This window comes from Myxine glutinosa, chromosome 12 (genome assembly GCF_964187855.1).
Source record: "Myxine glutinosa chromosome 12, kmMyxGlut1.1, whole genome shotgun sequence".
Taxonomy (NCBI): Eukaryota; Metazoa; Chordata; class Myxini; order Myxiniformes; family Myxinidae; genus Myxine; species Myxine glutinosa.
Window position 1 is genome coordinate 47,077,802 of NC_136272.1, and position 14,617 is coordinate 47,092,418.

At 42.6% G+C, this 14,617-nt stretch overlaps 2 protein-coding genes across 4 annotated transcripts in view; one reads left to right on the forward strand and one right to left on the reverse strand.

Moving 5' to 3' along the window:
- The window catches only part of LOC137437845 (uncharacterized), a 49,135-nt gene extending 38,367 nt beyond the window's left edge, over positions 1 to 10,768 (forward strand). Inside the window, exons 3-10 of one of the 2 annotated variants that reach the window (XM_068132518.2) lie at positions 2,604 to 2,705; positions 3,225 to 3,290; positions 3,780 to 3,845; positions 4,968 to 5,130; positions 5,322 to 5,435; positions 6,941 to 7,098; positions 7,980 to 8,187; positions 8,381 to 10,768. In XM_068132518.2, the coding sequence (XP_067988619.2) occupies positions 2,604 to 2,705; positions 3,225 to 3,290; positions 3,780 to 3,845; positions 4,968 to 5,130; positions 5,322 to 5,435; positions 6,941 to 7,098; positions 7,980 to 8,187; positions 8,381 to 8,499 (996 nt within the window). In that variant the 3' untranslated portion in view covers positions 8,500 to 10,768. Of the gene's footprint in view, positions 1 to 2,603; positions 2,706 to 3,224; positions 3,291 to 3,779; positions 3,846 to 4,967; positions 5,136 to 5,321; positions 5,436 to 6,940; positions 7,099 to 7,979; positions 8,188 to 8,380 lie in introns of both variants that reach the window. The other variant, XM_078766795.1, reaches the window with a different exon arrangement.
- The window catches only part of LOC137437844 (shootin-1), a 39,328-nt gene continuing 35,319 nt past the window's right edge, over positions 10,609 to 14,617 (reverse strand). For both annotated transcript variants that reach the window (XM_068132515.2, XM_068132516.2), the window contains exons 13-15: positions 14,034 to 14,081; positions 11,455 to 11,575; positions 10,609 to 11,178 (exon numbers count right to left, since the gene is read on the reverse strand). In XM_068132515.2, coding sequence (XP_067988616.2) covers positions 11,120 to 11,178; positions 11,455 to 11,575; positions 14,034 to 14,081 — 228 coding nt within the window. In that variant the 3' untranslated portion in view covers positions 10,609 to 11,119. The remainder of the gene's footprint in view (positions 11,179 to 11,454; positions 11,576 to 14,033; positions 14,082 to 14,617) is intronic.

The following is a 14,617-nucleotide window of genomic DNA, read 5'->3' on the forward strand; positions in this document are numbered from 1 at the left end:
GACCTCATCGAACTTCAGCAGAGCCAGACTCCACAACAACTCTTTGGCACAACAACGCTCTCAACGTTTTGGTGCCGCCAAATGGAAGGGTATCCTCACATCGCTAAAATTGCCCTTGAGATCATCACGCCGTTCGTTACAACGTATATCTGCGAGCATGCGTTTTCGAAACTGATGGACATTAAAACAAACAAAAGGAGCAGGCTTGCATGCGAAAATGATTTGATGGTGGCCCTTGCCAAAACAAAACCACGCATTTCCCAGATTGCCTCCCGAAAAGAAGAACAGAAAACGCATTAAGATGCAATTCTTCCTAATTTTTTTGTCAAATTTGAGGGGTTCTGCGAGTGTTCGGTGGGTTTCGTTAGGGTTCGGCGCCTTTAAAAAGGTTAAGAACCACTGCTCTAGGCCATCCTGTCAGCCCTCAAAATGAGTAAATGGGTGTTGTTTATAATCGATGGATGCGCCATGGTGTATTGCATTATTCCATCATTAAGAGAGAAAATGTATGCAAGTAAAATAAATTGTAATACTAATCATGAAATTGTAATACCAATCATGAAATCTTCTTTAGCATATCTCTTTTTGCGTTAAATAGAACACCAGTCTGAATATTTGATGTAAAATTTTGCATCTTGCACCTTGCTGGGAATGCCATGCATCACTTATCGTTGTAATCGTTTTTTTTGTTTCTTTGTTTTTTTGTATACAAGATCGAGGCTCGTGTAAGAGGTAACAATAATCACAAAAAGACAAACTGACACATAAAACATAAGATAAAGGGAGCGGGAGACAAGATGGGGAGAGAGAGGGAAGCACACAAGTACAACATTTGAGAGCAGGGACACTGACCTGGAGATCTGTGGGAGGGAGAGGGCTTGGGGGGAGGGGGGGAGGAGGCATGGGTTGGGGGAGGGGGTGGGAGAGGTATAAAACACATGGACACTGCTAGGACTTCCAGGAAAGAAGTCGGTATTTCAAAAAAGTGGATCTGGGGTGAATTAACTGGGGTAGAAAAGATCGAGGTTTTGGATGGGGGTCGACGAGAGATGGTGGTGAACAGCTGTTTTAAAGACCTGGAGGGAGGAGTGGGATTGAAGAGAGTGTGGGAGTTTGTTCCAGAGGCGGGAGAAAAGAGGAATGAAAGAATGGAGGTGAATAGAGAGTCTTGATTTTGGCAGTTTAACCATAAGAGCGTTGCAGGCAGATCTTGTGCGTCCTGCAGGAATATTTGGGGGACAGAGAACAGACAGAGCTGGGGGAGCTAGGCCGGAGAGGAGTCGGTAGAAGACAGAAAGACCACCAACCTGCCTGCGATGAGTGAGTGAAAGGCCCTCAGAGTTAGCTTCATCGCGAGAGATTCCAATGATTCTGAAAGCTTTGGTTTCAACAGCGTGAAGCCAAGCCAGGTGTGAGGCAGGAGCACCGGCCCGGAGGAGAGAACAGTATTCCATTGAGCTGCGGAAATAAAGCCTTGTATGTGGTGAGAATCTCAGGTGTGCCAAGGAAGGACTTCGCACGACGGAGGATGTCCAGTCGGCAACTTGCTTTGGAGGCCAGCTTGTAAATGTGGTTTTCCCAGGAAAGATCATGGCAGATAGTGAGACCCAAACACTTGAGTAACAGAACCTCTTGGAGAGGATTGCTGAGAAAGTAGATGGGAGGGTTGTCCAGTCGGTCTTTTCGGAGAGACATAGTAAGAGTGTTTGAGATATGTTGGGATTCAAAGACATGTTCCACTTGTTTGCCCAGTCTGTGATTTTGTCCAGGTCTGCAGAGAGTGAGGAGGCTGCAGACTGCCGATCTGAGGGATGAGGAATGGAGCGGCAGAGAGTGGAGTCATCAGCAAAGAGAAAGAGAGGATTTTCAAGAGAGTCAGAGAGATCATTGATGAAGACCAAAAAAGGCACAGGGCCCAGAACACTACCTTGGGGAACTCAGCCTGAACAAGAAGGGGAGATGAGAGAAATCCATTCAGGGCCACACGTTGACTTCGACCAGAGAGGAAGTCCGCAAAGCCATGCGTGGAGATTTCCATGGATGCCATAGTAGGAGCGTTTGGTGAGCAGAGCGGGGCACCAGACCGTATCGAAGGCACGTGATATGTCAAGGGTGACAGCTCTGATTTCCTGTTTGGCATTAAGGACATCCATCCATTGTTGAGACAGCAGAAGCAGCATGTCCAGAGTAGAATGACCTGGTCTGAATCCAAATTGATGATCCGAGATCAAGCCATTGGAGAAAAGGAAGGATTTGATGTCAGAAGCGATGATTGATTCCATGACCTTGCTGATTATTGGGAGCAGGCTGATTGGTCTGTTGTTGCAAGGATCTGTTTTTGCACCTTTTTTGTGTAAAGCGGTAATGTTGGCTGATTTCCAAGCAGATGGCAGATAACCTTGAGCAATGGAGAGGGTGAAGAGAACAGAGAGAGGGTGAGATAATGGTGAGAGGGTGTCTGTAATCCAAATTGTGCTCAAGCCGAAGTTTCACGCCGTTTGTTGTTTATTTAATTGTTGACCTAATTTGCCACTGCTTTATGTAATGAGAGGCCTAATTTGCCATGGAACAGACTCGATGTGAGATTTCACTCGTTCTTATAGGTCGTGGAAGATGGATGGGCATGCGGTTCCATGACAGCACAGCACAACGTGATGGATAAACAGTCACGGAGGCAGTCTGCTCCAGCTGCAAGTACCATTGGTGTGAGTAGTGCACCAGCTTCATCGTGAGAAATGCACCGTATTCGAGTGAAGTATGCAAAGTTTGCTGATGAAATGTCGCTTGTAAAGGAACCGATGGAGTATTTAAAACATGGTGGGATTCCAAGCTGCTTTCGTAATGGAACAGATTTTGTCAATTATTTTAATGGATCAAACTCAAACCCTACACCTGTTTTGACCAATCTCAAAGTTAATTTTATGAATCTTTTAAAACCTAGGGCTCTAAAGACTTTTGACTTCCCAGACTTTTGTCAACTTCTCGTTTTTCATTTATTTATTTTTCCCCCCAAAATTGGTTTGAGGGTTAATGTAAATAAAGGAAAATAAGGTCGGTCGTGTTTAGTGGGAAAGTTGCCAGTAATGGATGATCTCGCAAACCTTATCTGGTTTCCTCTATCATGAACAAGCAAAAGTACCCAACCCCATGGACAATAAAAATTTAAGTTAATTTATCAATTTAAATTATTTGATGACTAGGTGATTGCTCCTTCTGTTTAACAGGCTGCGCCACAGGTTTCAACTCTATCGCTGAAGAAGAATCGATTTAGTGACACCTGGGCAAGGAAGGTAATGGATTTTTCTCCAAAAGGATCAAAATTGTTGTAACGTGAATGTGTTCCTTTTGTGTGGGTGTCATTCCACATTTGCCCATTTTGGAGGTTGTAAAGGCCAAATGGCGCAAAACTAATGCAGTTAAAGATGGCCTACGCAGGCTCGCATGCACCTGATGCTTTGTACAGGATCGTGACGAAGCATTGCTAACATTTGTGCCTTTGGCATATCTTGACGAGTATGGTTGTGTACGAGGGAACGTTGGATGAGTGCACGGCTAAGTTTTGACTTTTTGATCATGTGCATCAAGAAGTAGGGGACAACAACCACACAGAATGTGATATCATTTTGGAGAGTCCAGGATTCTGAACATTGTTGCTGGAGATTGCAATTGACCTCTGAGTTGAAAACGTCCATGAATGCTTCCAACGAGCTTGGTGGTTCCTCACACTGGGGTCATTCTCACTTGACTATGTGTGGTGCGTGGTATGTTTGTTTTTGCAGAACGGAAGGCAGAACTCTAGGTATCGTGTGAAATACACCTCATCCCATCGAGACCAGGATATTGAGGTGCACGGCGTTTCTAGATATGCAATCTGCCATTGCAAAGTGAACGTGAAAGTTGCAAGAAATATTTTATTTATTTATTTATTGGGGGTGGGGGTGTTTGCAGAAAGTATGCTTTAAAACATCAATTATATAATGACTCGTAGGCCAGCACCCATGAGAAACCCATGGGCAGAGACATGTATGACGTCTGGACATGTAGAGATGGATGCCACATGTAGTTTTCCAAAATGGGTACTTGTATTTCTGCAGATGCAGAGACAATGTAATCTACACAGTTTATTTGCTTTACATAATAAGTGAATACATGTCAATACACAAGTGAAATAAAATTTCATATAAATCTTGTATTTGCGCACAATTCAGCCTTGAAAACTATGGCAAAAACCAAAATTACCAATGACCTTCCTTTTTTTTGCCGGTTTTTGCATAAAGGCCGTCAAAAAGATAGGTTAGGGGTTTTTAAGACTTCAGATATTGATCCTGATCATCTTTCCTCTGCATGGGTCGTAATGAAAATGTACCTTTCTTTCATGATAGAAGACACGTTCAGTTTTCAAATGTGCATAAACTCAGCAGTCCCGTTGATTGCACAAAAGTTTTCTTTGGGCGGTGTATCGTAGACCGCTACCTCAAACGCTCCCGACCAAAACATGCATTATCTCATTTCTTCTGCATGGATTATAATCAAAACGTACCTTTCTTTCACGATATAAGATGCATTGTTTAGTCTTAAAATGTACCAGAGGCCACTAGCCTGAGGCCTAAATATAGTGACCCAAATTTGTGGACGTATGATTTGATATTTTTCAGGTTACTATTTATGGGTGGAATCGTGTCAGTAAGCCCAGCTCTGCCCTGAGCAGACAGAACATCAGAGCGACGGATGGAGAATTTTCACGAATGAAGTAGAGGAGTTTTTCACTATCCAAAACCACAAAAAAACTGAAAATGGTCATTTCTGACTAGATTGTGTTTGCCTATACTCCATGTGACATCCGGTTCATTTTGTAGACAGGTCACGACTTTCCACTGGTGGCTTTGAAATTGGTTCCAGTTTTGTTAACTCTGCACAAGCTCCTTTGTACAACTCAGTTGGTCTTGTCGTTTCTCCCATCATCCTAGCCGGAGCCCCCAGAAGGACATTCCTGGATGGTGAACGGAGACCATCAATATTCTGAGCCTCAGGAGCGCTTGTATGAGGCGTTCACTCCCACCTCTCGCTACTCACGACCCCGCACCTCGACGTCCACGACCCTTCACTCCACACCCCATCATCAGTCTCAGTCTCAGGCACGTACCGGCTTCCTCGGGCTTTCGCACGCATCCCATTTAAGTCGAGTTCCAAGGTACTCCTGGAGGACGTTTGTTTTGTTCCGAAGTGCGACGTTTGCCTGGTGGCGTAATTTCCGAAGTGCTATTCGCCTTTGCCTGTGTGGGCTTGTGGGGAGTGTGCTGTTTCAGCCCAAACTGTTTCACCACAGATTGCACTATCTGAGCGCGAGGCCTACTTCCAGGCAGAGGCCGCAAAGTGGCGAACAAAGTACGAGACGCACAAGGGGGATTTCTCCCAGCTGCACGATATCGTCGAAAGTAAGCTCGTGGCATTTGATGCTTGGCTTACATGCATTGACTGAGTCGTGGTGCCGATTGTGTGCTGCACATTCAAAGACCCTCCTGATATGGTTGCTTGTTTAAAGGTCTGTGTGTACATATGATCTAGCGAGTCTCATTCTTTGCTGAGATGGTGTGTGTGTGTGATTTGGCGTACAAAGCAGCCCCCCACCCCCTTTATTATATACCAATAGGCATGCCTACCTGTCGCTTTACTGACAGCAAGGTATGTTTCATAGACCGTTTAAATAATAAATAAAAAACTGCATGTTTCACTTCACAAACGTATTTCATATCTACCTGAGCCTCAATGAGCATGTAAAATGAAGTGAAACACGCAAAACATGGATATTTTTATAACACGTAGTTGTTGCTGTCACCGTGACTATGATTGTTGTTGTCTGTGCTCCTTCTGTGTCCATCACTCTTTATTCTAAACTCTAAAGGGTGCCTGCTGTCGTAGAATAATCAAAATGGTACCGTTACAACCGTTACTTTAAAACTCTGTGTCCTGCTTCTGCGTCTTATCCGTTTATTCCAGCTGCGTGAAACACTCTGCAACCAATGCCTAGAGACTTTTTTGGAACAGCAACCACATTTTTCATCCATTCATCATGTAACTTGCGTCAATCGCTCAAACGGTTGCAGAGAAAACGAATTTAAAAGCGAATTATAACGGTACTTGTTGGATAGCATACCTCCATCGGGCTGAACAGTTTACGTTTTGCATCGCACTGATAGGCCGGATTTGAATCCGGACCATTCTTCCTTGTCACACACCAAAATCGAATCGGCTTGTTCTTGGCACCTACCCAACTCATCCATTAAGTTTTGTCATAATCCATCCACAACTCATTCAAATATCGTGCTATTTATTGTTTTTGGCCCCATCTCTCAATTGAAAAGCATCACATCAAAAATTCTCGTATCTGGATCCAGATCTTCACCAAAATCGAATCAATTTGTCCTTGTCCAACACCCAGATTGTCCACCAAGTTTCGTTCATAACTTTTTGAGATATTGTGCTCACAGACAGACATGGGTGATAACATAATCTCTGCCTACCTTCGGTGGCTGAGGAAATAAAGGTGAAAAAGTGAGGGTGGAAGAAAAACAAAAAGAGGGCCTCGGCCAACATTCTACAACAAAGATGGTCGTGCATGCTTATTAATAGTTATTACCTCTGCCATCAGTAAACAGACACAAATTTTTGTTGCAAATAAATCGATTATTAATTTTCCAACGGTAACATTTTTATTATCCTCGGACAGCAGGAACCCTTTGGAATATAGTGATGGGCACATCCATAGACCATGGACAGACGCTTTTCCTTCTAGTAATAAATGTGCTTCTTGATTGGCCGTTATACTGCTGGTAGCAGACATGTGACCTTATCCATGTTTCTTTCACTGGTGGATTGTGTTATGTTTGTTTTGGCCTGATAGACTAACCTGATGGAACTGGTACCACTGTGTGGTGTGCAGGGCTCACATTCCTGGTGGAAAGGTTGGAGAATTCCATGGACTCGTGCCAACATCGTTCTTCCCACACAGAGCCCTGCTCACATACTTCGAGGGAACTTCCCACGGCCTCCTGGTCCATGCAGGACGATCAACACTCTGATGACGAGTTTGAGGAGAAGGTTTGTCAGTATACACAAGATTTGAAGTCCCATGTATTTTTATTTTATTTTTAAGCTCATTACCTCCACCACTGAAGGTGGACAGAGGTTATGTTTTCACTCTTGTGTGTCTGTATGTTTGCAGGATATCTTAAAGTTATTGACAGATTTGGACAAAATGGGGTGGACAGGTTGGGTGTGCCCAGGAGAAATTGATTAGATTTTGGTGAAGATCCGGATCTGGATCCAATAATGTTTTGAGTGATAGGGCCAAAATCGATGTATAGCAGGATATTTCAAAAAGTTGTGGATCGATTTGGTTGAAACTTGGTGGACAGGTTGCGTGTGTGATCAGGACGAATTTATTCAATTTTGGTGAAGATCTTGATCTGGATCTGAGGATATTCTAAGTGATTCTTCACCATTGAGAGGTGGGGCCAAAAACGATATTTAGCACGATATTTCAAAAAGTTGTGGACTAGTTATGACAAAACTTGGTGAATGAATTGGGTAGGTGACAAGAACAAGTCAATTTAATGTTGGTTCCGGTGGAGATCCAGATCCAGCCCATGAGTGGGATACAAAACGTTGTTTTTGTGGTGTTCAAGTTATCAAGCGAGGGCATCATAATGTTGCATGTTATTAAGAAACCTGACTTTGTACTAACGCCATCCATAAACACCATAATGTCTCAATGAAATTGCACAAACGTGTGATGCAAAGTTTTGCAAAATGTGATGCAAAAAAAATAAAATAATAAAATTTTTGTTTGTCCAATAAGTTTTGTCCTCCACCCCTTCTTCTGCACCTTTCTCCATCCCCTCTGGTGGAGTCGCGGAAAGCTGAATGGTAACCACAGTCTCCTAAGCCTTAACCACAATTGGTGTGGTGCTGTTGTGTAGGTGCACATTGGGAACAATATATTTCTAGCAAAGCACCAGTACGAGAAGCTCCGGCAGTTTGACGCCAATCAGTTCACTGCAAACCTCCTGGCACTGCTGTTTAGCCGCGAGGAGATGGCGACGCACATGCTGCTGGACGATAAGTCTCACGCGCCTCGCCGCGATGCCAGGCCCAAGCTCAACAAGGACATCGTGCAGGCCATCGTGTGTGAGTATAGGCCACACCAGCAACCATGTGTTGGTCTTCTGTTGGACCTTCGGAGAACCCATTAAGATGGGTTTTATCACCGATAGTTCAGCACTGTTGTTTCAATATAAGTTTGTCATTGAGGCACAGTATTTTGAACTTTTAAAAAACAGAGGAAGATTTTACTCAATATTTTCCTCACCATCTCCACCAGGCCATGTCGTGGACAAATTCAAGTTGGACCCTAAAACGGTGATGGAGTTTGTACGGACGAAGTTGGAGACCGAAGAGAGGATGTACAAACTGAGCGCAATCCAATCATGCTTTTCCTAGCAGAGTGGCCCACATGCAGTTTTTATGGTGTCGGCCCAAGGGTAGCAGAAATGAGATTGTGCCCCGAGACGGTGCTATTGTGTATAAATGCAGGTGCATGTGATTAGAGGAGTTGAATGAAAGCAGTAGGGTGGGAAGGGGGAGGGTGGCTTGACTTGCAAACAGATGGCAGGAAATGCGAACGGACAGCATGGATCCGATGCTGACAATTCACTTGATCGATTAGTTCTTCCTGCCTCATGTTAGCCCAACAAGCCGTGCTCTTTCCTGTGATCTCTCAACCTTATGGTCCTCGGTTTACGGAGCCTCACATCACATGCTCTTCCATGTTTTAAGTAAATGGTGTAAATAAAGATATTAGTGAAACCTTGAATATCTGTACCTGTAGTCTCAGCCCCAAACATCTGTATTCTCGTTTTATAGCAAAACTTCAATTTGATTGTCGTCCCTTCCCCATGCATTTTCTATTTTTCTCCAGTTTTGTCATTGTGAGAAGCGTTAAAATCAGTTTTCTCGATCAACTTTTCTCGTTCTGTTTTCACTTTTTGAAAAAGGAAGAAACTCTCGTTCACCTGCCACTGGTGCAAGCTGTTATTAAATGAGTGTAGAGAACTTTGCAACCACAGAGGCCTCTGAAGTTTTCCTTCCTTGCTGAAAGTTTTAAGAAATTGATCTGAAATTTGTCGTTACCTTTAGTAGATAAAAGTTAACTTGACAGTTTCAATTACCGTCGGGCTGCTTTCCTTACATTTCATCTCAAATTTTACTACGAGCCATGGGAAAAGGTACAAAGTTTCAGGTTCATAATATCAGTGCTAAACCTAATTTGCTTGAATTTCTGAATCCTGTGCATTGGTGATAATGTGAGACTGGCTAATGCTCGCATTGGCTCTTTTTTGCTGAGGTATGCATTTTGGTGCGTAGGTTCACCATTGCTGGTCGTTCACATCTCAAATTAAAAACAAAAGCTGCTCTTTTTTGCTGAGGTATGCATTTTGGTGCGTAGGTTCACCATTGCTGGTCGTTCACATCTCAAATTAAAAACAAAAGCTGCTCTTTTTTGCTGAGGTATGCATTTTGGTGTGTAGGTTCACCATGGCTGGTCGTTCATATCTCAAATTAAAAGCAAAAGCTGCTCTTTTTTTCTGGGGTAGTGCATTTTGGTGTGTAGGTTCACCAAGGCTGGTCGTTCACATCTCAAATTAAAAGCAAAAGCTGCTCTTTTTTTCTGGGGTAGTGCATTTTGGTGTGTAGGTTCACCAAGGCTGGTCGTTCACATCTCAAATTAAAAGCAAAAGCTGCTCTTTTTTTCTGGGGTATTGCATTTTGGTGTGTAGGTTCACCAAGGCTGGTCGTTCACATCTCAAATTAAAAGCAAAAGCTGCTCTTTTTTTCTGGGGTAGTGCATTTTGGTGTGTAGGTTCACCATGGCTGGTTGTTGACATCTCAAATTAAAAACAAAAGCTGCTTGTCTTCCCCACCCCTAAAATGACTTTCTTAAGGTCATTTAAGGGCAGTTCCCACCTTGATGACCTTTCCAGGCCATGCTCTTGCCTCTTCACTCAGTCATTCCAACTGCTGGGGTTTTTATGGTTTTTATTTTTTGGGGTCCACTGTATTCGTGTCTGTAGTTTAGCTATTGATGTTATGGTACATAATGTATCAACTGAAATCTGGCTGTACAGTGTACTTTTTCCAAAAGAAATAATATATATCTATATACACACCTGTCTGTTGTTTCTCTAACTATGCATTGCCTTGTAGTTCACCTTTTAGTGTGAAGGTAGATTTGGTGTCTGATTTTTACAGCAAGCTTTCCCACCTCGAGTTGAAGCTTCTTCCACTTCCAACTGGAATTTGTTAATACCTTTCAATAATGGTCCGAAACCATGGTATTCCATACTGTCATGATCCATCGATTTCTAACAAGGTGTGCTTTGCTTGATTACCTGCGCTTGTGGAATTATTTCCTGGTGGTTTTAGAATCAACTTCTTGTAACTTATTCTGTTTCAGCTCAATCTGCAATACATATATATATATATATATATATAGATCGATAGATAGTATTTTTTTTTTAATGATGAAACAGAGGAAGAAGAATCCAGAAGTTTAAAAACGTTGATTTTTTTTATTTTTTGGGGGAAATCAAGTTTTATACAGTACATGGTTCCAGCTCCAATCTGGCCTTTGCCAAGTATACATTTAAATTAGAAAAGCAAATCCTGAGATTGATCCAGAACAAATAAAAGTGAGTTAAATGCAACGCTACATTGAATGACTATTTCATCATTTGGTGCTAAACGAGGAACTAAACAAGAGCCTGGTTTGCGTTCTCATCTAAGTGCTTGGAGCATGTTTTTTTTTGTTGTTGTTGTTGCCAGGATCAAATTCCATATTTCGTGTTGATTTGTCCATTGTCTACTTGTTCTTTTACATGGATTACAAGTACATTGATGTGTGTGCTGACGACCTTTTCCTGCACGTGATATGTGCGAGCTCCTCCGGATCAAGGAAATTCCGGTACGGTTAAGTTAAAACGCCCGTGTGCAAACCTGACAGGTTATTGCCATTGACGTGCGGAAAAGCTCGTGCTGTGCCCAAGGACATCATACAACTAACTTAATCAAGCAGCGTAGGCAGAGAACAGGACTTTGGGCCCAGTGCAGGTCTGGAGTCACCTGTGGAATAAACGCAATCAGGAGTTCAGGAATGTCATGCAGTCTTGTAACAAATGTACCTAATGTGAAAACATCTATTTAGGGTTTGGTCCCCATACCCTTGTTGTAGCCTGTAAATCTGCTGCCCTTGGTCATTTAGCTTCTCTGTGGACCCCTTGTCTTTTGCACGTAAATAACTGGGCTGTGTCCTGACTTTGTGGGCCCATGATTGGCTGGATAAGTGTGAGGTGTTTCACATAACTTAGCATACAATATTAACCCAAATCTCTCTGTTACCTTCCTTCTCCTGACCACTGAGGCTCTCGGTCGCTTCCCTGCGCCGTCGCAGGATGAGGGACAATTCACACTCACTGGCTGGTTCTGCCTGCACTGGTCGTTGTTGGCTTCCGGGAGAATGCTGAAAATGTTCACATAATGTATATCTTGTATATATAATCGGTTCATTCGTTATTACTGCAATTGCACAAGCATAGTTATATTCTCACTATTCCTTCTCTGTCAAATGCCCGTTTACTGTCCATCCGATGGATGGTACACACATTGATGAATCACCCTGCCTGGAAAATTCAGGGATGACAGTTTATAGCTGGGTCGGAATTCAAACCTGCCGCCCCAAAGTAGTGATGGGGACCGAGGCACAAAATAAACTTCAACAGGTACCCTTGTCAAAAGAAATTATCCAGGATTCCAGGATTGGTGACATGAGTAGAGATATCTTGCAGCAGGTGATCACAGACATCAAAGCTAGTCCTGTCAAAGTGAGTCTTCAGTTAGATGAGTCAACTAACGTCAGTTTTTGTGTTCAGTTGTTGGTATTTGTGCGGTACGTGAAGGAGAAAGAAGTGATGGAAGAATTCTTGTTTTGTGAACCGCTTACAACAACCACAGAAGCAATCGATGTGTTCAATCTCGTGAGAGATTTCTTCTTGAAGCATGGGATGACTCTCAACGTGTGTGGGTCTCTTTGCACTGATGGAGCTCCCGCCATGCTAGGAAACAAATCAGGCTTTGCTACCCTTGTGAAGAAGGAGATGCCCCATGTCACTGTCACGCACTGTGTGTTGCATCGCCATGCACTTGCCACGAAGACGCTGCCAGAACACCTGAAGAATGTTTTGTCACTTGGTGTGCGTGCAGTAAATTTTACCAGAGGACGAGCCCTGAAGAAATTGGAGCTGAACATAGTGTTCTTCTTTTCCACACGGAAGTGAGACGGCTTTCCCGTGGCCGGGTGCTTACTCGTGTCTTTGAACTACACGAAGAAATCAAGCAGTTTCTTAGAAAGCAAGACAGTGACATTGCTGACCACTTTGAAAACAGGGAGTTCATTTTGTCCCCGGCATACCTGGCAGATATATTCAACACCTCAACGATTTGAACACCTGCATCCAAGGAACAGGGATGAACATGATCACTGACAGGGAAAAGGTGTCTGCCTTCACCCAAAAACTTCCAATTTGGATGCAGCGCATTGAGAATGGAAATTTTGCAACGTTTCCTAAACTTTATGAGGCTGCTAATACGGAAAAAGAACTATCCATCGTGACTGAAGTGAAGGAACATTTGCAGGTGCTGATTCAGTCCTTCCAAGGATACTTTCACCATGGAGAGGTTTCGATTGCACAGAGATGGATACGGGATCCATTTATTTTCGACCTGGATTCCATGGATGATTGTGATATAATGAAAGATCATCTTGTTGAGCTGAAGGCCAATGAAAAAATCTGAATGGAGTTTGAATGACATCTTCTGGTGTGCACAACTCAAAACGTTCCCACAGTTAGCAGAGAGACCTCTGGAGATCCTCGTGCCATTTGCGACCACCTATTTGTGCGAGACAGGTTTTTCAACACACACACATCAAAACAAAGGCCAGCAACCGTTTGGATGCAAGTGACGACATGCGTCGTGGCTATTTCAAAGAAAGAACCTCGTTTCAGCATCATCAATGATGAAAAACAACAACAAAAGAGCCACTAGAAATGTGTCTGTGTGTACTGTGTAGTATGTTTTTCTACACAAGTTATTATTGTACTGTAATCTACTTCAACAAAGGGACTTTTCAGCAAACACATTATGATTATTGTTTCCATAAATTTGTTTTTTTAATGTGAAAATTAAGAAACTTTATTCATCTATTATTGTAGTTTTAAGTCATTTTTGACAAGGGGTACGGGAAAATATTATGAAAACTCAAGGGGTACGGGCACGTAAAAAGGTTAAGAACCACTGGTCTAGGGCATCATGTCCACCCAGCAGTAAGGTGAAGGAGGATTTCTGCATTGCTGGTGGTAGTAAAAGTTTCTCCCAATCCGTTATAACTTATAACATTCATTCTCAACAAAATGCTAAGTTGATGGTTGAATATGGTTACGACAACTTGATAGTTCCAGTCTGCCTTGCTGAAAGTCATTTTTAATTACCTGGTTAAATATTTTTAAATAAAAGAGATCAATACAATAGTTGGAACAAGGCTCAAAGTTCAGTTGCACAGACAATCGTTCCCTGCCCTTTTGAATTGCTTCCTCTTGCAAAAATTGCATGAACAATTGATAATGGGGAAGTATTTGGTTTGTACCACTATTTACATGAACATGGTTATAGTCATCTAGTTCCGTCAAGCCTCAAGCCTTAGCTGACATTCACAATCATGAAGGTGGAATTATAGTTTAATCTCTGTACGTGTACTTTATACGTCAATATTTGGTCCAATTGCTTTGGTGTTGGTGAAATGCAATGACTATGTCTCAGATATTGAGATCAAAGAAAAGCCAAACAAACCACTTTGTAATGAGCAAGGGGGTGCCGAAACGGTCCCACAACTTTGGATAAAGACCAAGGGGAATCAAACCTACCAATAAGTTCCTCAAAGTATCGACAGCACTTTCCCCATCAAGCTTTTCCTGTGTGCACACAGACACACACAAGCAGCAGTCACGTTATATATAAAAAAAAAAATCATCTCAACATTCTACTTGTTTCTAAAAATAAACAAACGGATTTAGTGGCATCTTGAAATAATGCAATGACATATATGCATATACATATATACACACACTCAAACAAATATATATATATATATATTGTCGTGCAACTGCGATTAACATCAGAGTTGCGGAGGCCGATTACGAGGCTTTACACTCCCAAGGCGAAAACTTAATAGCGGATTCCAAATCAAGCTCTTAAACGCGCGGAATGGCGGGACACAGCGAGAGCCCTGCAACCTTACTTATTAAAATCAAACACCCAGGAAAACTGCGTTCAGATATATGTACAAAAATAATACAAGGATTTATTAACGAAAAGCAAAGACAGTGAAAAAGCACGCGCCGGTAATAGAATGTCCGAATCGGGACGTCCCCACACACACTTCAGATACAGACGAGGGAATATGAATACGAAATAAAATGTCTCGTCATGTAAAGTGTAAAAGTGTAAA